General features: G+C 44.7%; 1 protein-coding gene across 1 annotated transcript in view; it reads left to right on the top strand.

Annotated features, from left to right (window-relative positions):
* RNF165 (ring finger protein 165) overlaps positions 1-27,661 on the top strand; it is a 297,632-nt gene that overhangs the window by 255,693 nt on the left and 14,278 nt on the right. Inside the window, exon 5 of the mRNA XM_033935022.1 lies at positions 22,550-22,654. Within this exon, the coding sequence (XP_033790913.1) occupies positions 22,550-22,654 (105 nt within the window). The remainder of the gene's footprint in view (positions 1-22,549; positions 22,655-27,661) is intronic.

The raw sequence follows: 27,661 nt of genomic DNA, 5'->3' as shown, positions 1-27,661 counted from the left end.
CGTTAGTTCTAGCTGCGTAGCGGGAGGTTTAGCGCGCGCTAAAATCCTGCATGCGCTATAAACGCTATCGCAGCTTAGTAAAAGGAGCTCTGAGTTTTGCCTCTGCTTCGTAAAAGGGCCTATCCCCGAGGCATGAGCTTTCAAGGACAAAAGTTCATTTTCTCAGAAGTATCCGATCGAGCAAATTCTTGTCCTTGAAAGCTCATGCACCAATGAATTAGCTGGTCTGTAATGTGTCACTTATGCCTGTCATTACTGTTAGGAGATGCATTATTGTTTCTAAGAAACTGAGGGGGGCTGATATACTGGAACCATGGAGGAGCATAATATAAAAAAACATCTAAGCCCCCTTTTGGCCTATGTCAGTAGACGCTGAAGTTGGCAGCAGGGAAATGTCCATTCTCAAAAAAAAACCATCCAAATTGAGGGTTTTTTTTGAGAATGGCCTACCTGCATGTTCAGCAATCTACTCACCCAAACTGCCACTACGTCTATCCCTACATCATATTCCCGCCCAAAAAATCGCCGAAATCCCAAACGCCCAAACCCAGACCTTTTAGGTGAAGGAGGGGCTAGTCCTTCGCCTAAAAGCAGGATTCTGTAACCGGCGTCTGTCATAAAACAATGCCGGTTACAGAATCCTGTAACTGCCCCCCCCCCACCGCAACGATCGCGGCAGGAGAGATGCCTAATCTCTCCTACCGTGATTGCGATCCCCCCTGAACTGCCGTGAACCAGCAGGAGAGATGCCCAATCTCTCCTGCTGGCACCCCCTGAAAAAATGGCGATCGCTGGAAGGAGGGATCCCAAGCCTTCCTGCCGGCAACCCCCCAATAAACCCGCTATCGCAGCAGGAGGGAGCCCAGGCCCTCCTGCCGAAGACGGCCCCCCGACACCCCACTCCCGACAATACCGGCAGGAGGGATCCCAAGCCCTCCTGCCAAAGACAATCCCCTGAACTCCCCACCCCTCACGAATACCAGCAGGAGGGATCCCAAGCCTTCCTGCCGAAGATGATCTCCCACCCCCACAAACCCCCCGAGCCCCTGAATGCCCCCTACACTAACTTGTCAGTTGGCTGGCCAGCCAGGACCCCGGTCCGGCTGGCTGGCCGTCTACCAAATGGCGGACCTGCCCCTTCCCGGGGATGCACCGGGGAGGGGCCTTGGGTCTGGTTGGCCCAGGCACCTAAGGCCAGCCCATAAGAGGGGCCTTAGGCAACTGGGCCAGAATTGGCTCAGTTGACTGAGGCCCCTCCTATGGGCGGGGCCTTAAACATATGGGATGGGTTGGCCCATATGCCTAAAGCCCCACCCTGCTCAAAGTGCTTTAAAATACTGTTTAAATCCAGTACGTAGACATCCTGCGCACAATTGTCTGAGCGGCATTGTCTTGCACATGATTGACCATTACCGAGGTATTATGACAACACAATCTCAGCTTTGGTTACCAGAGACTGAAACTCTTTATGCTACAAGGGGGCGATGAAAAGTTCTCATCCCAGCCAAGAAAAGAATGATGTGGATATTGTTCAATCAATGATCTGAAACAATGTCAAAATATAGAATTTCGTTTCTGCAAATTGCCACTTTATGAACACTCTTTTCAGCTACAGGGGCAAACTGAAGCTCAGAATTTAGGAAGTTGGTTGGCCTGAGAACTTTTCAGCATCCCCCTCGTATTGTTTAAGGAAAGGACAATTTTCAAGCCATTTGCACATGTATGATATATTTACATATATAGGACTCAATTCTATAAATAATGCCCAAATTTGGGTGCCAAAAAAAGACACTAAAAAGATGCAAAGAAGTGACAAAGATGATAAAGGGGATGGAACTCCTCTTGTATAAAGAAAGACTAAAAAGGTTAGGGCTCTTCAGCTTGGAAAAGAGACGGTTGAGGGGAGATAGGATTGAAGTCCACAAAATCCTTAGTAGTATGGGGTACAAGTGGATCGATTTTTCCTCCATCAAAAATTACAAAGACTAGGGGGATATTCAATGAAATTGCAGGGAAATACTTTTAAAACCAATAAGAGGAAATATTTTTTCACTCAGGGAATAGTTAAGCTCTGGAACACGTTGCCAGAGGTTGTGATAAGAGTGGATAGTGTAGCTGGTTTTAAGAAAGCTTTGGACAAGTTCCTGGAGGAAAAGTTCACAGTCTGTTATTAAGACATGGGGAACCCTCTGCTTGCCCTGGATCGGTTTCATGGAATGTTGCTACTCTTTGGGATTTGGTCAGGTATTAGGGACCTGGTTTGGCCACCATGAGAATGGGCTACTTGGCTTGATGGACCATTGGTCTAACCCATTAAGGCTATTCTTATGTTTTTACTACACGTCCCCGTCAATATTTGCAGGGGTTAGGGGCAGAGCCGGCCCACAAATATTGAAAAATGTGAATAACTTTTAGGACCGACTCTGACCCACCTCTGCCTCCCGGACCTCTCCACACCTTACATGGTGGTCTAGTGGTGAAGCGGGGCAGGATCAGTCTTCCTACACTCCTACCCCGTGCAGAGCCGTCAACAAAAATGGCTGCTGTGAGTTCATGCTGTAGTCTCGTGAGACCACGGGAACTCATAGCAGTCACTTTTGTGGATGGCTCTGCATGGGGCAGGAGCGTAGGATGATCGCTTCTGCCCCACTTAACTGCTAGACCACCAGGTAAGGTGTGGAGAGGTCCGGGAGATAGGAGGGAGGCGGGAGTGGTTCCAGGTTTAGAATCTCGTGAATAACCGAAGTCGTGAGTCCTAAACCCGAGAATCCGGAGGGAGAAGTGCATTCTATAAATGGCACTCAGAATAGGGCACTTTTATAGAATTCTGCGTAGCAATGGGATCCGCACCCAATTTTAGGCACGAGAATTTACACCAACTGAACTCTGGTATAAATCCCTGCACCTAAATTAGGCGCAAATCTCCTGAATCCAATAACACTGAATGCAAATGCTAGAAACATCTCTGACCTGCCCATGCCCTTCCCAAGGTCACGCCTCTTTCTCAGATTCACTCCCCCCAAATTTGCATTTACATCTTTATAGAACAGCAACTATAAAGATGTTTGCATAAATTCCAAGTATCGTCAATTAGCACCGATGATTGCTAGCGCTCAATCATCAGCGCTTGTGCAATTAAATTGTGTGTCTAATTTGGGCGCTATCAAATTCGTGTGTGCCACTTTTAGTGCTATGTAAAGAATTAGGGGTATAATGTGTGTATTACGGACTCAGTTCTGTAAAATGCACCGAAAAATCAGCACCGACAAAAACTGAGCAAACAAATGGTGCTCACAGTTAGGCAACTTATGTAATAATATATAAGGGAGCAAACTTAATACTTACAGCAAAATTGTACTAAACAATAACAACTTTTCCAGTGATGAATTACAAAAAGGGGTGATTCGGGAAAAAGATTTTTTTTTTTTTTTGTATAAACTGTTTATTCACAAGAGCAAAAAAAGACACGCATGACATAGGAATCACATTTTTCCAATACAAAGCAAATATCAAACACCCAACAAGAGACCCTAGAAAACAGTGAGAGTCCAGGCCTGTGTTCTGATAGCCTGGACCCTTCCAAATCCAATCCCAAGAGCAACCCGCCCACCCACCCCAACCCCCGAAACCCCTCCCTCAACCCACTGGCAATACGGGGACTACTGGCTTCCGCAATCGACTGACCACCTGGCTTTTTATCATAGGGGGGCAGAGTGTCCAAATAGGAGGCCCAAATGGACAGAAAAAGCTTACTCCGAAATCTAGAAAACCGAGCAGACATGGACTCCCAGACCATTAAAAGATGAAATTTATTGCGCCAATACCAAATGGTGGGTGGGGAGTCCTGAAGCCAATGATTAAGAATACATTTCTTCCCTACAATATAACCCTTACGAATAAGTAAACTATCGCCTGCAGAAAGGCCTCCCAAGTGATCGGCCGCCAAAAAAATAATCCCTTCCACCGACGAGGGGAGCGGATAACCCACCAAAGATTCCAAATAACACCTGACCTCCAACCAAAAGGCAGAGATAGAGGCACACAACCACACCCCATGCGCCAGAGAGTTAGCAACCCGGCACCATTTCAGGCAAATAGCGGTATGGGTACACCCAAAATAAAAGGCCTGTTGCTGGGAGACATAACCCCGATGGAGAACCCGAAATTGACATTCCTGGAGCTCAGCGCTCTGCACCACCCGAGGAATCTGTTGCACCAAAGGAGCCAAGGACGCCACCCGCGGTCGACACCCCAGGTCCCGGGCCCATAAAGTCAAGAGCCGCTGATAATCCCGCCGAGGCTGCAAAGCCACCAATCTATGATGATATTGAGAAATAGAAAGCCAGTCCCACTGAGCATCAAAGAAAAATTCATGTAAAGTGACAGCAAAAGACTGAGTCAAAGATTCCCTGGGCAAAGAGGCTACATAATGAGAAAGCTGCATATAAGCAAAATGATCCGTCGTACCCAAGGACCAGGACGCCTGGAGAGCCGAAAAGGAAACAGCACTGCCATCCATCTGTAGAAACTGCTCCAAAGATCAGAGCCCTTTCCGCGCCCAATGTTTAAAACAACATTGTCCTGTCCAGGACTAAAGTTCGCATTGCCCACTATGGGCAGCAACACAGAGCTAAAAGGCGAATGACCCCAAAACTGAGAAACACACCGCCAAGCCCGACGAAGCGGCTCCACCAAACACCTATGGGCCCCAGGGCCCAACCGCACCTTTCCATCCCAATGTAAAAGATAAGGCAGAGCCCACAGAAAAAAATAATCAGCTTCCAACTCCCGATCAGTATACTGAGAACTGGCAAAAAGCCAATCCCGGACATGCCAAAGCAAGCAGGCCAAATTATACAGATGAACCGAAGGAAGACCCAAACCACCCATTGCCCAGGACCCTTGAAGAAAAGAACGATGCATTTTACCTTTCTTGCCCCCCCCAGCAAAATGACAACACCAATCTCTGGAGACACAGGAGATCCTTTTTCAAAAGAAACAAAGGAAGCGTTTGCAAGACATATAACCATTTGGGGAAGATAATCATCTGAAAGAGATGAACACGGCCCATTAATGAAAGAGGAAGATTCAACCAGTGACGCAAGAGTCCCTTAGTCTCCTGCAACAAACGATCAACATTCAAACGGTATAATGCGGAGACATCCATGGACAACAAAATACCAAGGTACCGAAAAGAGTGGCCCGCCCATCGCAAAGGAAAATCCGGTCCCCAATCCACCCGCAAAGAGTCCGGGAACGCCAAAGCCTCCGACTTCTGCTGATTCAAACGAAAACCCGGGAAAAAGATTTTGAGATTGAAGGTGATAGAATAGAAGTTGTAAAGGATTTCAATCTCCTTGGCCCTTTTTTTTTTTTTTTTTTTTAAATCTTTATTCATTTTCAAATTGAACAACAAGTGCACAACAATACATTATACAAGTAATTCCAATATATCACTATAATATCTAACACATCAAAGAAGGCTCTCTCCAAAGTATTCAAAGGCAAGGAAATAACACGTCAAATGAAGATCAGACTTGCCCACGCACTCAGTTTCTCAGTGGTCAATTCCGGATGCGAAAGCTGGATAGTACAGAAACAAGACAGAAAGAAGATTGACTCTTTTGAGCTTTGGTGTTGGAGAAGGATGTGTGCCCTGGGCCGCCAGAAGAATTAACAAATCGATTCTGGAAGAGATCAAACCGGCTATGTCACTTGAAGCCCAAATGATGAAGTTACGACTGTCTTATTTTGGTCATACTGTCAAAAGGGAAAGATCATTGGAGAAGGACATCATGTTTGGGAAGATCGAAGGAATCAGGCGAAGAGGGTGACCTGCAATCAGATGGTTGGACATGTTGAAATCAACCATGGGGATGACGCTGGAGGACTTTACCGGACTAGCACCGAACCAATCTCTTTTTAGATCTGTAATTCATCAAGTCGCTAGGACTCGAGCACAAGTTGATGCCACTTAATAACAGCTGCTGACTATACCCAGTGAGCACCTAAGCCGAAATGCACTATTTTGTAGGTGGTCTGGGGGCAGCACATATCTGGTTAAGTGCCAATATTTAGCACTTGACGCGATAATTTCAGCAGATTAATAGGACCGCATAGAACCCAGTCCTACCTTTATCCAGTTTAATTTATGTGGCTAACTGTTAAATCTCATACCGAGATAGATTTACTATTACTAAGTGCAAAAACGAGTGGGATAGACACATAGGATCCTTAAATAGAAAGAACACAAAACTTGACAGATCAAAAGCTATAACTTTGTTTATGATGTACAGCAGTGGTGCTTAAATTGAAACCTGGATGGACTTTTACGGTCTGTGTCCCATATATGGCAAGATGGACCAGGAGGGGCTGGAATTAGCTTTGATGGTGACTCCAGCGGTGGGGCAGTGTGGGGCACTAATGCTGGACAGACTTCTACAGTCTCCATCCCATATAATAATAACTTTATTTTTGTATACCGCCATACCCAGGGAATTCTAGGCAGTTCACATCAATTAATCAAAGTTACAAGCGGTTCACACCAATTGATCAAAGTTGCAAGTTGAGGTTAGGAGGAATAGGAAAGAGTAGGTCATAGGGGGAGTCATATGTGGCAAGATTGATCAGGAGCACTTATGCGTATTTTATACTACATTCAAATCATCTTGAGCACAGGTCTTACCTACTGTTTCTCGGGGAGGGGGCGGGGGCAGGAGGGGGGGGGAGATGAAGCCATCTTATACAGGAACTTAGCAAGTAGAATGAATAGTTACTGATTAGTTGGTTCAACATTGCCTTGAGAACGAATGTGCTAGGCTGGTGCCTGGATGTGGCCTGACATTGAATAAATGGGGATACTGCTGGTGGCAGCCCTAAAAATCACTGCTGAATATTGCCCAATGGATCCTGTTTCCAATCTATATGCATTGTTTTCTATGGAAAACCTACTGAACAGAAAACAGAGGCACCCAGGACTGTACCAAGGGCTGTGTGGGTGGTGCGGCCACACAGGATGCAGGGGAGAAGGAGTCCAAAAATCTCTTCCTGTCCATTGATTTTCCTGTAGTAGCTGCGTTACAGTGGGTATGGTGGGGGGGTGTTGCACAAGATGCAGTTCTGGCATGGGATGCTCCTGGGCAGGGGGTGGGGGGTATCTGCAGCAAGTTAAAAAGTGAAAACAAAAAGCATATGCAAACTTTTTCTTTCAAGTACCCATACCAGATAGTCTGGCAATTCTTTTCATACTGCTAGGCTTAGCACTGGATTGCTGTGCAGGATTCTCATACCAAATGCTCCTAATTTTCACAAGTTAATTCCACTTTATCTGAAGTTTAGCTCCTATAAGAGACCATATCATTTCTAAGCCTTAAATATTCAAATTGAATTGTTACCATGCAATTTCTTTTCTTATAATCATGGATGGGGTTGCCAGATTTCCTAAAAAAAAAACAAACAAAAAAAAGAGAACATCTGGCCCCGCCCTGTTCTACCCCAGCCCCGCCCCCAGCCTCAACCCACCCTACTCTCAGCTCCATCTCCACACAATTTGCATGTCTCCTTCCCCGAGCTCGGGGCTGTGTCTGAATGTCCTCTGCACATGCGCAGATGTCAACACAATGACACAACGAACATGCGTGCATGTGTGTGACATCATCACATTGACATCTGCACATGCACAGAGGACACCCAGATATGGCCCCGAGCTCGGACCCTTCCAAAACCAGGACAAACTGCTGGATTTTGGAAATCCCTCTGTGCACTCAGACATCTGGTAATCCTAATCATGGGCATAGATACCATTGGTCGAGCTCGTCAAAATGCCCAGCACTGCCCAATGGTAGGGGCTGCCTGAATATGGTGCCCCCTTCCCACCCCTCATGCACCCATGCATCCATATGGGTCCAGCATCTACCTACCTCCATTCCTAACCAGTTCTCTAAAGGCTTGTGGGTTGTGACAGAGGCAGCACTGAAGGCTGCTCTCTGTTCAGCAGGGTCTTTCCTCTGCTGTGACCCACCCTTAGGAAATCGTATCAGAGAGGCAGGAAAGGTCCTGCAGGGCAGAGCAGCCTTCAGCACTACATCTGCCATGACCTACAGGGACGGAAAGAGAGCCGGGATCATAGGAGAAGGGGAAGAGAGGGAGAGAAATGCTGGACCTGGAGAGGATGGGAGGCTGAGAGAAGAGAGAGAGAGAGAGAGACCTGGAACAAAGTGGAGAAGGAAGTGAGGGACCAGGTGTTGGACCGGGGAGGGGGAGCGGAGGGAAGAAAGAGAAGGGCAGATGCTGGACTTGGGAAGAGACAATGGCCAAACTAGACAGAGAGGAGATGTGCCAGTTTACAGCAAATGGATAGGTGGGTGGGTGATAGAGGTGGTAGTGATGGGAGGGTCAAGAGAGTGCAGGAGGAAGGGAAGCGAGAGGAGAGAAGTTGGACATGAAGAGGGACAGGAACACAAAAGAGATGCTGATGCTGGAGGGAGCAAAGGGACAGGGTCACAGAGGGGACACTATGAGGGACCGCTGAAATGTTCTTAGCCCAACCAACAAAGTTGGGGCAGTCTCCATCGAGGGCTATACACTTAATCCAGTGATTATTCACTTTTCTCATTCCATTGGAAAAATACAGAATGAAAAAAGGGGAAAATTTCTGGACTAAATGTGTATCCCTTGATGGAGACTGCCCAAACTTTGTTGGTTGGGCTAAGAACTCTTCAGTGGCCCCTTATAGATAGGATAGACAGAGACTCATAAGAGAGAAGGATGGTAGACATAGAGACTTCGCTAACTTATCCCAAAAAACTAGGAAACTGATAAAAGCATGCCCTCAAATCACATAGTGATGCAGATAGGCTTTTCCACTCATGAAAGAAATGTGGACAAATGACGATTTGAATTTTTACAGATCGAACCCATGGAAAAGGGGAGCCCAAACACTGCACAGCACAGAAAAATTAAAGATTGATGTATGAAATGTATAATTATATCCCAAGAGTCTAGATCAGTGGTTCTTAACCTGGGTTCGACCGAATCCCAGGGGTTCGGTGAGTCAGTCTTGCGGGTTCGGCGGAGGTCAAAACACACCTCCGACTCATATAGCGCTTCGGTCACGTTCAATCATCTATCAGTAATTCAGTGATTTTGATCAAGACTGATCGTGTACTCGGTTTCTTGATCTATCAATCTGTAACTAACGCCTTATATACATCAATCAATTCCTGATCAAAATTTGTGATTTAACTGATAGATGATTGAATGTGACCGAAGCGCTTATGATTCGTGATGATACGCCCCCGCTTGTCCATAATTGGCTGCAGGTGATCACGCAACATTGCTTGGCCTATCTGTGCTGCAGGGGATTTGATGCGCACAGTAGTCGAATTGTAACTGTTGTGATGGTACGTCGTGTGATACCTATCTTAATATTTTAATCCCTTACTAACTATGTCGAGCAAAATACGAAAGTGGTCAGACGAATATGTACAATATGGATTCACATGTATAACGGAACGTGATGGGAGTTAGCGTCCTAATTGCATGATTTGCAATGCCAAGTTGAGTAATTCTAGTCTAGCTCCGGCAAAACTAAGGGAATAAAGAAGGGTTCGGTGAACACGCACATGAAACTGGTGGGGTTCAGTACCTCCAACAAGGTTAAGAACCACTGGTCTAGATTGAAGCAAGTATATGCCCGTTGATCCCATGACCTTACAACGTTACAAGGTCTTTGTGATCTACAGCTCAAAACCTTCTTGTTATCCCATCATTGAAACATATAAATATATTAAGGACCACAATCTTTTCTGTTAGCGCCTCTTCTCTTTGGAACTGTATTCCAAACTACTTACGCGAAAAACTTACACTCTCTGACTTTAAGTCAAAACTAAAGACATTTCTCTTTCTCGAAACGTTTGACTCCTAATTGTCCTTTTAAGGACTACCCAGTATTTAGAAGGAATCTTAATACCTGTTCCCTTATATGTTCTCTTTTTCTTTACATATTGTAGTTCCAGCCCTCCTTTCCCTTGTCTCTGTTCTTTAATTTTTTTGTTAGTTTATTAGTCCTTAAAAGCTAGTATTTGCCCTAGTGTTGTGTGTTTTTTTAACCGTATTTTAGTCAGTAGATGGTTTTTACATTTTTGTACACCGCCTTGAAGGTTTGATTCTGCGGTATAAGAAATTTTAAATAAACTTGAAACTTGAAGCAATGGCCACCGTCAGGGGCTCTGACTTTATTTTAAGATAAACACTTAGTTAAGTTTCGGTGATCATTGATTATTTATTTATAAATGATATTGCTGCAGGGCTGTCAGGTAAGATTTGCCTCTTTGCGGATGATACCAAAATCTGCAATAGAGTAGACACCCAGGATGGTGTGAATAACATGAAGAAAAACCTGGCAAAGCTTGAAGAATGGTCTGAAATATGGCAGCTAAAATTTAATGCTAAGAAATGCAAGGTCATGCATTGGGGCTACAAAAACCCGAAGGAATGGTACAGTTTAGGGGGTGAAGAGCTTATGTGCACGACAGAAGAGCGGGACTTGGGCGTGATTGTATGTGATGATCTTAAGGTGGTCAAAAAGGTTGAAAAAGTGACGGCGATAGCTAGTTTCAAGTTTTCTTTATTTTTGATATACCGTTTATCAGTCGGGTATCTAGCTAGAAGGATGCTAGGGTGCATAGGGAGAGGTATGGCCAGTAGGAAAAAGGAGGTATTGATGCCCCTTTATAAAACTTTGATGAGACCTCATTTAGAATATTGTGTACAATTCTGGAGGCCGCACCTTCAAAAAGATATAAAAAGGATGGAGTCGGTCCAGAGGAAGGCTACTAAAATAGTGCGTGGTCCTCGTTATAAGGCGTATGGGGACAGACTTTAAGATCTCAATCTGTATACTTTGGAGGAAAGGCAAGAGAAGGGAGATATAATAGAGATGTTTAAATACTTACCTAATGCAAATGTGCATGAGTTGAGTCTCTTTCATTTGACAGGAAACTTTGGAATGAGAGGGCATAGGATGAAGTTAAGAGATGATAGGCTCCGGAGTAATCTAAGGAAATACTTTTTTACAGAAAGGGTGGTAGAAGTGTGGAACAGTCTCCCGGAAGAGGTGGTGGAGACAGAGACTGTGTCTGATTTCAAGAAAGCCTAGGATAGTCACTTGGGATCTCTCAGAGAGAGGAAGAGATAATGGTCACTGCGGATGGGCAGACTGGATGGGCCATTTGGCCTTTATCTGCCGTCATGTTTCTGTGTTTATCACACAGAGTCACAGCAAGTATTGAAGTGAAGGTTTTTTTTTATGCCAGTGATGGATGCTTGTAGCAGTGTGCATTTTTAAAGTTCATCTCACAGTGTTGCACAGAACTGTGCTGGCTGTTAAACATCTGAGGCTTTTTTTTCCGTCCCATTTTGACTCAACCGAGCAGCATGAGCTAAACGCCAAGCTGTCCATTCTCTTCCTATGGGCAACTTGGCATTTAGCTTCCGCTGCTCAGCAACACAGCTTGATAAAAGAAGGGGGAGTGAGAGGTGGGGGGAGGTATGATATGTTTGTCTGGAGAGTGTTTTGATTTAGGATATTTTATATATGTGTATTTTTTCATTTTTAAAATATTTTTATTGAAATTTTAACATAAGTAATGTAAATGAATAAATTAAAAACAAGGAAATTTTACAATTAAAATGTTACTTACATACAAATCATAGATGCAATGAAGACTAAAGGCATCTATGCTATCTAAACCAGTGGTTCTTAACCTTGTTGGAGGTACTGAACCCCACCAGTTTCATGTGCGTGTTCACCGAACCCTTCTTTATTCCCTTAGTTTTGCCGGAGCTAGACTAGAATTACTCAACTTGGCATTGCAAATCATGCAATTAGGACGCTGACTCTCATCACGTTCCGTTATACATGTGAATCCATATTGTACATATTCGTCCGACCACTTTCGTATTTTGCTCGACATAGTTAGTAAGGGATTAAAATATTAAGATAGGTATCACATGACGTACCATCACAACAGTTACAATTCGACTACTGTGCGCATCAAATCCCCTGCAGCACAGATAGGCCAAGCGATGTTGCATGATCACCTGCAGCCAATTATGGACAAGCGGGGCGTATCATCACGAATCATAAGCGCTTCGGTCACATTCAATCATCTATCAGTTAAATCACAAATTTTGATCAGGGATTGATTGATGTATATAAGGCGTTAGTTACAGATTGATAGATCAAGAAACCGAGTACACGATCAGTCTTGATCAAAATCACTGAATAACTGATAGATGATTGAACGTGACCGAAGCGCTATATGAGTCGGAGGTGTGTTTTGACCTCCGCCGAACCCGTGAGACTGACTCACCGAACCCCTAGGGTTCGGTCGAACCCAGGTTAAGAACCACTGATCTAAACAAAGCACGTATGAAGTCATTTATACAAAGACAATTATAAATACTCCCATTTAGACCAGACTACACTTCTCCCTCTGGATTCGCGGGGAATAGGGGCAGAGCCGGGCCGCGAATGGTGAAATACCGCAAATATCTTCTGGTCCGGCTCTGACCCACCCCCGCCTCACTCCCACCTTCCCCCCGGCATCCCGGCCTTACCTGGTGGTCTATCGGGCTTTCGGGGCAGGAGCGATCTTGCTACGCTCCTGCCCCGTGCAGATCGCCAATAGGAAATGGCTGTGGGGAGTTCCCGTCATAGTCTCGAGAGACTACGGGAACTCACGGCAGTTTTGGGGTTTTTGATAATTGGATATAGAATGGAATGTTTCCAATCTGCAGGTAGACTAGATGAAACAAGACAATTGTGAATAATTTGGAGAATGTAGGGACCAAAGATTGAGAAAAGATGTTATAGAATGAATGGTGGAATAGGCTCTGTACTGGTTCCCTTGATGCTCAGAGATTTAATTAGACATTCAATATCTTTCAAAGATGGTAAGATGAAATTAGAGCAGGTGGCGGTAAGCTTTTTATTTCTCTAGAAATCATAATCGTTTACTTCTCTAGAAATCATAATTGTTGCCCACCAGAATGATATATTTAATGATTGAGCTGATTTCCAACGTGAAAGAATCATTTGTATAGTGACAGCAATTAGTTTATCAAATAATTTATAATGCAATTTATTCAATTCTCCAGACAAAGCAAGAGATCGAAAAAGAACAATATCAAACAATAATAAGATGAAATAGGTAATATAGTGCATATGATTTTCCAGACTGATTTCCAAAATGGTTGAACAATGGGGCAATCATAAATCATATGCTTCAGGTCACCTAAATTATCCTCACAATGCCAAGATTTATTAGAATCCAATAAATGAGCTCTATGTAATTTATTAGAGGTCCAAAGTAATGGCAATAGCAGGACTTTCATTAGACTGTGCTAAGTCAAGAAGGACATGAAGGCCCTGATTCTGTATAGGACGCCAGGGAGAGGTGTCCTATACAGAATCGGGCCAAACTAACCTCAATTCTGTAACCGGCGTCCATGTTACAGATGCTGGTTAGAGAATCGGGTTAAATTAAACGCGGCCACTACACTTATCGCGGCAAGGGATAAGTATAGCGGCCACCTGCCCGATCGCTGGCAGGAGGGTGCCAAATCCCTCCTGCCGGAACGCCGCCCCCCCAAACTCACAATCGCCGGCAGGAGGGTGCCCAAGCCCTCCTGCCGGAAAGCCGGACCCCCTCCGGAACCCCCATGCTAAAGACCTCCCCCCCAATAACTCCCCTAACCTCCCCCCCCAACTAACCTCCCCCCCCAACTAACCTTTAAATATTGGTTGGCTGGACGGGTCTTGCTGCCGTCCAGCCGACAGGCCCGCCTCATCGAAATGAGACGGGCCCGCCCCTTCCCGGCCCATCCCCGCTAAGTCTAAGGCCTGATTGGCCCAGGATCTAGAAGCCTGGACCAATCAGGCCTTAGGCATAGCGGGTCCGCCCATCCCCACTAATCCTAAGGCCTGATTGGCCCAGGTACCTACGAGCCTGGGCCAATCATTCAGATTTGTAACCCTTCAGACCCAGAGTCCAGACAAACTAGGTACCAAACGTCAAATTGAAAAGCCAAGTTAAGCTTTTTTTTTTTCAAGTGATACTTCTTTTATGAAGAGAACCTGGTAGGGAATTCCAAATACTGGGGATCCTAAAGAAGAGCACTGAATTTTTAGTTGTTTCCAAATGTGCTTGAGCAGGAGGGGGAGGAACCATTATATTTCATGCCATTACCATTCTTATATTCTGCATCCACCGTAAGAGACTAGATATAACTAGGAACTGCATATATAGCCACATCTTAGGTAACTATTATTTGCAAAACAGAAAAGTTTTCATTAACTTCCAAAAATCTAAGGGGTCGATAATCAGCTAGAGGAGCTCAGCATTTTGCTGACTGCTGATGGCGTTATAGTCAGAAATTCAGTGCTGTACCATTGCCAGACTTCAGGAGGGTCTAGATAGGTTCTTAAAAGAAAAGGGGATTGAGGGGTACAGATAGAAGTAGAGGTAGGTTATAGGATTAGACAGAAACCACTTCACAGGTCATGGACCTGATGGGCCGCCGCGGGAGCGGGCCGCTGGGCGCGATGGACCTCTGGTCTGACCCAGTGGAGGCAACTTCTTATGTTCTTATTTCCAGGTTTCATATGCTGAGGAAAGTGAGATCGTACTTTCATCATTCTCACTTCGTCGTCCTTGTTCAATCCACCATCCTCTCTAGACTGGATTATTACAACTCCATCTATTTAAGCCTAACTAAAAAAAAAACTCCATAGACTTCAGCTAATCCAGAACTCCGCGGCCAAGCTTATTTTCGCTAAAGGCAAGTTCGACCACGTCTCCCCACTCCTGTCCAAACTTCACTGGCTCCCAGTTCACTCCAGAGTCCTCTTTAAATGTGCCTGTTTAGCTTTCAAGATCCTACATGGCATCCTCCCTCCCGTTATCCCACTCTTCTGGAACTCCTCTAACCCTAATTCCACTAGATCCTCCCAAAAACTGAAACTATCATTCCCCTCTGCAAAAGGTATATCCCGCGTAGGAAAACTAGGAACATCCCTCCCCTTTAGAACCACAGAACTCTGGAACAACCTCACATCCCCGCTCAGAATTTCAAGCTCCCTCCAATCCTTCCGCAAACACCTGAAAACTTGGCTCTTTTCAAAAATCTAACACCTCCCGCTCTTTGGTACCCTGTCCCTCTTTATCTTCCTAGCTCCTTTCCTATAACCCTTCATTGCAGCTCCTTTTCAACCTAACCCTGTAAACCGTGCCGAGCTTGTGGAGATGGCGCGGTATACAAACCTAAGGTTTAGTTTAGTTTAGTTTAGGTTTATTGAGCCAGCAAAACTATAGCCAGCTAAGTGCGCTGTTCTGCACTTAATTGACAATGGCGAACTACAGAAATATAGCACTGACATTTCTTTGCTCCTGTTTATATGGTTACCTTAAGAACACAAGAACATAAGAATAGCCTTACTGGGTCAGACCAATGGTCCATCAAGCCCAGTATCCCGTTCTCACGGTGGCCAATCCAGGTCACTAGTCCCTGGCCAAAACCCAAGAAGTAGCAATGTTCCATGCTACCGATGCATATCAGCACTTAGCTGGCCAATTAGTGTTGACTTCACCCCAAGATACATTGGTAGGAGCAAGCCCCCTTCATTTGCAGCACGCAGTCCTGAAGGCAGGAAGGAGTGGGCTTCCTTCCTGACGTTTTCTCATCCAAAGGTACGGGGGGTTCGGGGATATGGGAGGGGGGCCCAGGAATGTTGATGAAATGTGGGGAGTGGGGGGTGGAGATTAGAAAATTGCATGGGGACAGAAATTTAACCCATCCCCGCCCGTCCCCGCCAGGATCCTTTCCATCCCCACCCATCCCCATCAGGATCCTCTCCGTCCCCACCCGTCCCCATCAGGATCCTCTCCATCCCCACCCATCCCCGTCAGGATCCTCTCCATCCCCACCCATCCCTGCAAGGAATTACCTCCATCCCCGCCCGTCCCCATAAAAAGCAGCAATTACTTCTGACTGGATCATCAATTCCAGTTTCTTTTGTGTTTGCGCTGCTGTTTTCCTTGTGGATCTCTGTGGTGGAACCCTTTTTTTGTTTTCTGTTCAGGTAATTAACTTATAAATCCCCTCTTTTACTAAGGCTGACGTGTCCATTATATTATATGGACGAACCCTGCTTCCAAAGCCTTTCGTCCCCGTGGGAGTCCCGTTGGCTAGAGGGGGTCCCCGTGGGAGTCCCGTGGGCCAGAGGGGGGTCCCCGTGGGAGTCCCATGGGTTAGGGGGAATTCCTGCGGGACCCCATGGGACCCACGGGATTCCCGCGATCCCCGTTCCCATGCAGACCTTTAGTGGAGATGTCAGGGGAGGTTCGGGATGTCAGGGGTGATGTTGGGGGAGGAGTATAGGGCTCCATGGCTCAGCTGATCCTGGCAGAGGGACTTCCCATCAGCTGAGCCACCAGGAATCCGTGAAACCAGCTCAGCTGATGGGGATTCCTCTGTCGCAATCAGTTGATGGGAAGCTTCTGGGTTTTTTCCGCTCTTTGGGTGGTGAGAGGGGGGGTCGTGACCACTAGGGGAGTAAGAGGAGGGAAGTCATGCCTTAAATCCTCCAGTGGTCATCTTGTCAGTTTGTGCACCTTTGTGGAACTTAGACACAACTCAAACAGGTCTAACTGCCGGCGTCTAAGTTCCCTCTAGGAAAGCTTTGATTATGGCTGTAGTGCGTCCAGGTTAAAGCCCATAACACACCTCCCAACACGCCCCTTTGATCTCTGAATGCACAGCAGCTTAGAAGTGTTGCTGCACGTCCAGAAAGTTGGTTTTGATGATCGGCACTAGGACGTCCAAGTGCTGACTTAGGCTGTTTTTTTGGACATATTAAAGTTTTGATTATGAGCCCTTTAGTGACTAAAACAAATGTCCGATCTTTCATGCAGTGCATCGAAAGTATTTTATTGTTGCTTTACTTTGAGTGCTGTATCAGTTGTCATACCACTGTGCTTAGTTCCCAAAACATAGACTGTATGCAATTTTCCATACAGTATATAGGAATTGTCTCACTACTATATATGGTCTGAGCCCATCTAGTCATATCCAAGCAGGTTTCCTCCTAGCCAAACATCTAGCCCCCTTCAAAGTATGACTATGTCCCACTACTTTATGAAGAATATGCCTACCATGTCACTAACCGCTGTTATGTATGTCTGCTTGTATGTCAACTTGTAACCTTGTTGCTAACCTTTCAGCGAGAGATTAGAGAAACTGGGCCTCTTCTCCCTCAAAAAGAGGAGATTGAGAGGGGACATGATTGAAACATTCAAGATACTGAAGGGAATAGACTTGGTAGATAAGGACAGGTTGTTCACCCTCTCCAAGGTAGAGAGAACGAGAGGGCACTCTCTAAAGTTGAAAGGGGATAGATTCCGTACGAACGTAAGGAAGTTCTTCTTCACCCAGAGAGTGGTGGAAAACTGGAACGCTCTTCCGGAGTCTGTCGTAGGGAAAAACACCCTCCAGGGATTCAAGACAAAGTTGGACAAGTTCCTGCTAAACTGGACAGTACGCAGGTGAGGCTGGGCTCATTTAGAGCACTGGTCTTTGATCTAGGGCCCCGGCGTGAGCAGACTGCTGGGCACGATGGACCACTGGTATCACCCAGCAGCGGCAATTCTTATGTTCTTATGTTATGTTCTCGGCTCTTTTGGGAGGAGAGGCTAGAAAATTTTCTAAATGTATAACCTTGGAACGGTTCAATCATCGCCACAAGACATCGCCCGTCCAAAGCCCACCCAGAGTGTGCCTCCAACACGCCCCCCCCCCTTTACTCTTGGAAACACAGTGGGTAGAACGCCTCGCAAAATGTCCAGAAAGATGGTTTTGAAAATTTGCACTTGGACGTCCCGGTGACTAGGACATCCAAGGGCCAGTTTATGCTGTTTATTGGATGTCTTGGATAATAGGCTTAAACAATGAATTTTGTATAAGATGAAATCTCAAAAGAATGTAGCTTAAGGTGATGTTTTGGGTCACCCTAATTACCTTATACCCATACTATTCTCACAATTATTCTCAGCCCTCAGAGATGCCACCAGGGGATCAAGAAATCATATCCTCTGGCTTTATGCACCTAATTGTCATAGGGTTGGTACAATGCTTTAGCTATTATATCTTTTTAAGTATTTTCATAATTTTGTTATTTTTTTCTCTTTATATATATTACTCTTGTGATAATTTTAAAATAATAAATATTACTGAAGAGTATTAGTACTTAGCTTGTACGGAGTGGTTGCTGGTAAGGGATAAACAAGCCAACATGTTTCACCCGTAGAGGTGAGAACTTAGATCGGGTGGTCACGTCGTGAAAAACGAATATAAAAAAAAGGGATAGTAGCCCTGAGGATACCCCCTCTACGGGTGAAACATGTTGGCTTGTTTATCCCTTACCAGCACCCACTCCGTACAAGCTAAGTACTAATACTCTTCAGTAATATTTATTATTTTAAAATTATCACAAGAGTAATATATATAAAGAGAAAAAAATAACAAAATTATGAAAATACTTAAAAAGATATAATAGCTAAAGCATTGTACCAACCCTATGACGATTAGGTGCATAAAGCCAGAGGATATGATTTCTTGATCCCCTGGTGGCATCTCTGAGGGCTGAGAATAATTGTGAGAATAGTATGGGTATAAGGTAATTAGGGTAACCCAAAACATCACCTTAAGCTACATTCTTTCTAGTTTATTGGATGTCTGCATTTTTCGAAAATAAGCCACTTGGTATGCAGGAAAGGCCCGCATAAGTGCACATCAGCATATTTCTTAGCTGAGTTTAGCAAATGGGCTCCCTAAGTTGTTTAAGATTAAAAATGACTTTCTTATCCAGAAAGTGTAAATTCACCTGGCCATCCATAGGTAGAGTAGAATCCAGGATGACTCCTGAGACATCTGCAATTTTAACAATGGGTAGAGGATCACCAGAACACAACAGAATGGTATTTGGTATAGAACTGGAAGAATTACTTAATCATAGTATTTGTGGGCCCCATATTCAGCCCGTAGCTATATGGATCATCTGAGCTGCTCACAGATGTGATCTGACCAGACTCCAGATATTCAACACAGGGGCATGCGTGGCTCCTGGGATTGAATATTTGGGTATCAGTGGTCACGTGGAAATTAGCCAGGCACTGACCAATGTTCAGACCGGTGCCAGTTTAACTTAACGTCTAAAGCAGTGTTCTTCAACCACCGGTCCATGGACCAGTGCCGGTCCACAGAAATTTCCTGCCGGTCCACAGGGCCAGCACGTGCATCAGGCCCAAAACAGTGTTCTTCAACCGCCGGTCCACGGTGCGATCGATGCGGCGTTATCTTCGAGCCAGCTCCCTCTTCCTAACTGATTCAGTGCACGAAGCCATGGGCAGCGGCTCCTACGGGCATCCTGCGCCTGAACCGGAAGCCTTCTCTCTGACGTTGCAACGTCAGAGGGAAGGCTTCCAGATGAGGCACGGGACGTGCAAGGTGCAATTAGTACTATTATGGGGGCGGGGTCTGGGGTGTAGATTGGGTAGAGATGGGCGGGGTCTGGCCCACGACTTAGCCCAGTGTTCCTCAACCGCTGGTCCATGGACCGATGCCGGTCCACAGAATAATTATTTTATTTCTGCCGGTCCATAGGTATCAAAAGGTTGAAAAACACTGGTCTAAAGGGCCCCTTTTATAAAGCTGCAGTAGCGATTCCCTCACGGCAAATTCACCTGAGCCCATAGGAATTGAATGTGCTTTGGTGTATTTGCCGAGGAGGACTCTCTACTGTAGCCCAAAGTTACGACAGCCTTTTTGCTGTTCTAACTTTATGTAATTACTTAGCTGGATAGCGGACTGAAAATAGCCACTAACTGGCTAAGGAGGCAGTCCACCTAAGCACTAGAGAATGACACGGTGACAAATTTAATCACCGTTCCTGTCCTCGTGGATAACTGCAGGAAACCATCTTGATGTCATTATTCAAGGAGAGAGGGAAGAATCAAGATTATGAATGGGGCCCAACCAGAGACCCTGAAGCCTTGCAATAAAGAATGTTGATGTAGAAGGACTGAGATTGAGATAGACATGTAAGAATGGCACAGGATTGTTTCCCGCGGTTATCCGCGGGGACGGGAACGGTGATGAATTTTGTCACCGTGTCATTCTCTACTAAGCACCACCCCTGGCCCAGTCAGTTGGACATATTCAGAGAAGAATGAGTCTCTCCTATCCAGATAAAGCCCAGATGAATATCAACCACTTGATTTCCCTTTTCTCCCTCGATATTTCTTGCCCTTATCTTTTTAGTACGCATTGGTGTCCTCAAGAATAGAATTTATAGCCTTCGATTTTTTTTTCTATATCTATACACTCAAGTTTTAGATTATTTTTGTACTTTAAACTGTTATAACCATTTGGAAATTCTTTTTAGTTTAGTAAGTTTTTATTGAAATTTTGTATTAGAAAAATGTATTACAATTGAAAGTTGGTATGTAGGAAAAAAGAGGTAGCAAATATAACAGAGTTACTTCCATATTCTAAACAACAGAACATTAACAACTGTAATATAAACACGAATATTACATTGATGGCATAGGATTATACAGTAGGTATTACAGGTGTAAATATTATTTGATAATTGTAATCCTACAATTTTCTTGACACTTTTTCTTTCATTTCATATCATCGAAATGAAAAGTGTCAAGAAAAGTATGGAATAACTTGTAAGTTTCATGGCTCCACATCATTCTGAGAACTGTTCATTGGCCCCTCGTATTGTGATGTCATAATGCCTCATTCCACCAATGCCTAAGAGCCAACCTCATCGGTGATGTCACAATGGCTTGGTTTCCCTAGATGCATTTGCCTCATTGAAATGAAATGTCAAGAAAAGTGTGGTTTAACTTGTAAGTTTCATGGCTCCACATCATTCTCTTCTTAGTTGGGCTGAGAACGTTTCAGCAGCCCCTCGTAGTATCCATATGCCTGCAGATTTCCAGATGTCCCATTTTATGCATTTTTGTTGTATTTTAAAGAGTGAGTCCTCCTGCGTACTGGGCATGGCGCAATAGGTTGCATGCTTTGCTGTTATTTGAGAGGAGTCGGGTGTGTGCTTCCTTTCGACAGAAAAAAAATTTTCTACGGGTTTGGAGGCCCTATATCAATTCATTGTCCCCTAGAAGTCGGAGCTTAATTCTTAATCAGCTGCGGCTTTGAGCTGTTCTGAGCAGTGAGGGTGGGTGCCCGGTTGTGCCTCTCCCCGGCTTCGCAGTAGCAGCTCCAACTCTGTGGAATGCTCTGCCACAGCAACTCCGATTCGAACATCAACTTGATAAATTCAAGATAAGCCTGAAGACTTTCTTATTTAGCGACGCCTTCTCCTGTATTTAGAGACACCTTTTTCTTACGTGTTTTATATATTTTATTTTATTTTATTTTATTTTTTTTTTCTTTTTCTTTCTCTTTCTTCTCATTCTTTTCTATTTTTTTCTTTCCTTATTCAGCAAACTGCTTTTATAAAGCGATCCCGCCCCACATGTTTTACCCTCTCCCCTCTCTTTCCCTTCTTCTTTTAACATGTAACTCTCCCCTCCCATCTCCCTTTTTCCCTCACTTTCATGTCTGTCCTGTTTATGTCCTTGGTGTGCACTTTTATTATTTTATTTAGACTCATAGTAATGTATTGTATTGTATTGTATTGAGACTCATTGTTCGGTATTGTAAGTAGACTTATTGTATTGTATTAAGACCTTTTGTTATTCGCTGAATGTCCAGCCTTCTTACAATGTAAACCGCCTAGAAGTTGCCTGACTATGGAGTATAGAAAAATAAAGTTATTATTATTATTATTATTTTTTAATTATTTATCTTTTTAAATTTTTATTGTAAACCGGCCAGATACTTGCTGATGGTCAGTATATTAAAACTCAATAAACTTGAAACTTGAAACTTTATTTATTTATTTATTTTTCTTTCCTTGTTTCTTTATTTTTCTCCTGTCTTGTGGTGGGAGGGGTTGGGGGGGGGGGGCTAGTGTTCCTCTCAGGGCTCATCAGAGTACAGAGCTCTGTTTGCTTGGTATTTTGGACTCTGGTGTTTGGGCCTCCCCAGTGGCACAGGACTGGGATGTTGCTGGTTTTGGGGCTTGCATATTCTTGTTTCTTCTTTAAGCAGCTTGGATGGTTTTGGTTGGGGGGTGGGTGGGTGTTGGGGGACTTGTTACTCTTTCCACATGATTGTATCTTTTGCTGTGTTATTTTTGCTTTAATAAAAATTGCTTTACACTAAAGAGTGAGTGGTTCCAAATAGGAATGGATATCGTTTTGTGCCATGGATTTTGAAATTCTTTTTGCGTAATTTGATGGCTCTATTGTTGCAAAAACACACCATAATTCCATATAGTACTCGGCTGAAGCAAAGAACCAATATTTTGTGGATTGATCTGATTTTTCTTTGTTGCTTTTTTTTTTTTTTAAAGGTTGTACATGAGATCAGAAACTATCCTTATCCACAACTTCACCTACTTGCTCTCCAGGGACTAACTCCAGCCAGACACACGTCAGCTGTAAGGGAAAGTTATGAAGTAAGCTTCTCTTTCGTTAAATTGTTCTGCCTTTTCCATGTTCTCATGGCACTGGGGGTGGAGGAGGGAATGTCTTTACTATGGTACTAAAGACTTAGGGGTCCTTTTACTAAGGCGCGCGAGTCGATTTAGTGCGCGCTACAAGCTAACGCGTCTGTTAAATTCTATGGATGCATTAGTGTTTAACTAATATTTAGCGTGCACTAAGTTGACTAGCGTGCCTTAGCAAAAGAGGGGGTGAATTTTCAAATGATGTCAGGAGTAATTTTCCTTTGCTAACAGGTCTCCCCTCACTGCTGTGTTAACTGGCCCAAAATCTAAAAGCTGGGCTGAAGCTTAAAAAAATTAATTCAAAAAGGGCGGCGGCTAGGTGTCCTGTTATCAGACAGGACTTTCTTTTTTAAGAAATTGCCCTGTGTCTGGTTTTATCCTATTTTTTTTCAATTTGCCCTTATATAGGAAAAAATAATTTCGACTGAACTTCATACAACACAGATTACAAGATACAGCGTTCCCCCGGTCATTCGTGGTCGGCGGATCGCGGTCCCAGTCATTTGCAGTATTTTCCTACTGCCATCGCCGACCAGGGGAGGACAGCTGGAGAGGCAGGAGAGAGTGGCCGAAGCACCGGCGAGTGAAGGAAATCACTCGCTGTATGCTCCAACCGCCTCTTCCTGCACTACAGTTGGGCCTTACCAATCAGGAGCTGCTTTGACACGCAGCTCCTGATTGGTGAGGCCCGACTTTAGTGCAGGAAGAGGTGTTCGGCGCATACAGTGAGTGATTTCCTGCACTCACCGGCGCTCCGGCTGCTCTCTCCGGCCTCTCCTGCAGCCCTCTCCAGTCTCCCCCCCCAAAAAAAACATATTTGCGGTTTTTTAAGATTCACAAGGGTTCCTGGAACAGAACCCCCATGAATTTCAGAGGAGTACTGTATAGTATTTTATAATCTACACCAGGGACAGGCTGGGATAGGGAGATGTTGAACGACATATCCTGTGTCAATGTATGTTGTTTACAGATGAAAACGGGAAGAAAAAACCCCTTGACATTTCATTGTTTTTTCATTTGCCGATAATAGTGCCTACTATTTGCAAGAAACAGCGCACTCTTTCAAAAGAGCGGCCGTCTATTCCTAATCATGGGCCCATTCAAACCACTGCCTAGGCGTGAATCATCATGCCTATGCAGAGCAGTGCACCCTCTTTGCAAATAGTGTACCCTCTTTCAAAAGAGTGTACCCTCAAGGGCAAATTCTACAAGAAGCGCCCAAAAGTTAGGCGCCTACATAGGCACTGTTCGGCGTGATTCAAGTAAAAGTGGGTGCTGTTTAGTGAATCACGCTGAGCGGCAGCTATTTGGGCACCTATTATGGAGGCGCCCATTAAATAGGCCAGCTCTAGGGACACTTAAAAGTTAGGCGCCCAGCTGAGCGCTTAAGAGCAGCGATTCTGTAAGAAGGCGCCTAACACGTAGCCACGCCCAGGCCTAACACGCATAGCGCCTATTTTTTTAAAGGCCGCCTAAATTTTTAGAGGCGCCTTGTTACAGAATCGCGTTTTTCTTGATTAAAAAGCTTAATTGGGCTTGTTATTCCATTTAGATAGGCGCCTATCTAGATGGACGCCTCCGAAATAGGACAACCTACCCAACCAACCCATTGAAAGTTCATATAAAAAATGTATCACTGTCCATATATGCTAAAAAGTCTTCAATACTGTGCAAAACTTTTCACTTTATAGATTAGTTCTTCCAATAAACTCTTTCTTCATGTTCCATGCACCATTCTTCTCCACAAACTTGACCAAATACGCCCTACAAAAGTCTGTGTTTCGCCCGTCGTCGTCGTCAGGGGCTATAGGATATATATACTTACATAATAAATGATGGCAGATAAAGACCTGAATAGTCCATCCAGTCTGCCCATTAGTTATAACCATTACAATACATGATTAAATTAACTTGTCTCTTCTTTGATATTTCAGGAAAATAAACTGTAAAGTACACTTGGTGCTGAAGTTGCCGTCTAAGCTCACTCCAACTTTAGGCACTGGTTACATAATTTGGGCCTCAGTGACTTTGCTCAGTGACACGGCCAAATGAAAGTGAATAAGACAAACATTCCTGGAAGCAAAACGAGAAATGACATGAAACAAAACTGTGCGCCTTGCCCAGACTCTGTTCAAACTCTACCCCTGTGGATGACCACTTGCAAAGTATAATAATAATAATAATAATAATTTATTCTTATCTACCGCCAGACCACGAATGGTTCAAGGCAGTTCACAACAAATAATGCTCAACATTCAGCAGATAAACAATTCATAAGAAATACATCAATTTCGTACAAAATGTTAACAGTACATAAGAATAATAAAAGCATAAGCTTAGGTTTAAGGGCTTCTTTTACTAAGGTGCGCTAGTGTTTTTAGCGTGCGCTAACCATGCGCTAAATGAAAAATACTAACGCAAGCTCTATGGAGGCATTAGCGTCTAGCTTGTATTGTAGTGCGCGCTAAAACCACTAGCGCACCTTAGTAAAAGGAGCCCTAAGTTACAAATTTATCGAACAGTTGTGTCTTTAATAATTTTCTAAAAAAGTAATAGGATGAGACTCCTGGCATGATGCTACCAAACCAAGCATTCATTTGGGCTGCCTTAAAAGCAAGGGTTCTCTCGAAATCTCCTAAAACGACACGATTTGACGGTTGGGTATGTAAATAAGTGAACTCCACGTGTGGGCTTATTAGAGTACATACTTATAGAAATGGGCGAGGCCAGAATACGACCATTTATATACATACTAGTCTTTAAGCCCGTTAAATTAACGGGTGCTAGAATAGATGTCTGTCTGTCTTTCTGGCCCCCTGTCTGTCATTCTTTCTCTCTCTCTCTCTCCTTGGCTAGTGTTTGTCTGGGTTGGTCGCTGTCTGTTTCTTTTTTTTTCTTTGTGTCTCTCTCCTTGCATGCTGTCTATCTGTGTTTATTCTATCTGTCTCTCTGGCCCCCTGTCTGTTTGTCTTTCTTTATGTCTGTCTCTCTCCCTGGCCCCCTGTCTTTTTTTCTGTATGTCTCTCTGTCTTTCTCCCTGGCCCCCTGCCTACCTGTATTTATCTGCCCCCTTCTGTCTCCCTCCCCCTTCCCCAAAGCAAGCTCGTTACATTAACGGTGCTAGACTATGTCTATCTGTCTTTCTTTCTATCTGTCTCTCTCCCTGCCCCCTATGCAGCAGCATTTCTCTCCCCCCCCCACTTCATTTTAAGTTGTCTAAATGAACTGAATCTAATTAATTCACTTCCCTACTCTTTTTTTCTCCGTCTGTAGAGGCCCCTATAGCTAATTTTTTTGGTCTTTTCCATGTGTTCCCTTCTTTCTTTTCCTTATACCAGTCAGACAATTGCATTTGGATGTTCCTCAGTTCCTGCCTTGGTCTCCCTCTCAGCATATACCACTTACCTCTCCCCTTTCTGCTGTCTCCCTCCACATAGCTTCTGCATCGGCTCCCTATTTATTCAGGCTTGTTGCTCAGGCACCACCTGCATGGCTGTTTTGCTGCCTCAACTATTAAAAAGCGTACTGGAAAGGATAAATACAAAGGTACAGACCGGTAGGGCACTGGGGGCTATGGAGAAAGCAAGGGCACAGCCGGAAATGAAAAAATGGCACTACCATTTGAAGTTTATTTTTAAAGTTTAAAGTTGCCGCGGCGGCTCCTCTCACGATCGCTGCCTGCGTCGGAAGCCTTCTCTGACGCAGGTGCGGCTCTTGAGAGGAGCCGCAGCAACTTTAAACTTTAAAAATAAACTTCAAATGGTAGTGCCATTTTTCGTTGTTGGAGGTCTGCGCGAGCAGGGAGGCGGTGTGGGGCCGTAATTTTGAAGGTGGCGTGAGCTGGAGAAAATCCGTCCTGGGCCCGTGTCTGCCCTCCGCTGACAGCCGGCTTCCTCGAAGCCCTCCTCCTGCAGGCATGGACCGCCGGGGCCTGTGTGCGGCGAGGAAGGTGGGTCTTGCCTGGCTGGGGCCGGACGAATCCCGGGTCTGCTCTCCTCCTAAGTCCCGGCCCCTCACTACGCTAACTGCCATAGAGGAACTGGCGCTTAGGTGTGGCTATGAGTTTGTCGGCTACAGCACTGGAGTGCTGGTGAGGCTCTTGAGAGGAGCTGCAGAGTTCGGCCACAGCGCTCGAGTGTGGGACCGTTGGTTTCATCTCTCCTCTCACCCCCTGTGCATTGTAAGGCTGTCTCTTCTTATAATATTCTGTTCCCTGACCTGGACAGACATGAATCTTTGACGGTGAGTGAGGGGGGAATCGCCGGCTGTGCTGTGCTTTGCTTTCGCGATCTGACCGCCGCATACGCACTCTGACCACGGACCTACGGATCACGGATTACAGATCACGCAGGTCTGAGTGCGCATGCACGTCTAGCGTTTTATTATATAGGATGGGTTCACATAAGTATATAAATGACTAGAATACTGGTATTTACATACATTATTGCTACCTAAATCTAGGCGATTCCTTACAGAATTACCCCAATGCGTCTCTTCTGCTGCTCTTCATCTTTGAAGCACCCTTCTTTTAATTTGCAAACATAGAAGGGGGAGGAAAGAGAAGCTGCAGTGATTGGAGGTCATGCTTACTGTGTTCTCGCACTGCTAGCCCGGCATTACTGCCATTTAACATAAGAACATAAGCAATGCCTCCGCTGGGTCAGACCCTTCAAGATCCTGAAGGGTATAGAAAAAGTAGACAGGGACAGATTTTTCAGATTATAGGGAACCACAAGTGCAAGGGGGCACTCGGAGAAATTAAAAGGGGACAGGTTTAAAACAAATGCCAGAAAGTTCTTTTTCACCCAGAGGGTGGTGGACACATGGAACGCGCTTCCGGAGGCTGTGATAGGCCGGAGCACGTTACAAGGCTTCAAAGAAGGTTTGGATAGGTTCCTAGAGGATAAAGGAATTGAGGGGTACAGATAGGAGTAGTGGTAGGTTATAGGGATAGTC

The sequence above is a fragment of the Geotrypetes seraphini genome, chromosome 1 (assembly GCF_902459505.1).
Source record: "Geotrypetes seraphini chromosome 1, aGeoSer1.1, whole genome shotgun sequence".
Taxonomy (NCBI): Eukaryota; Metazoa; Chordata; class Amphibia; order Gymnophiona; family Dermophiidae; genus Geotrypetes; species Geotrypetes seraphini.
The sequence above is the reverse complement of the archived record's forward strand: the minus strand, read 5'-3'. Positions and strand labels throughout refer to the sequence as shown.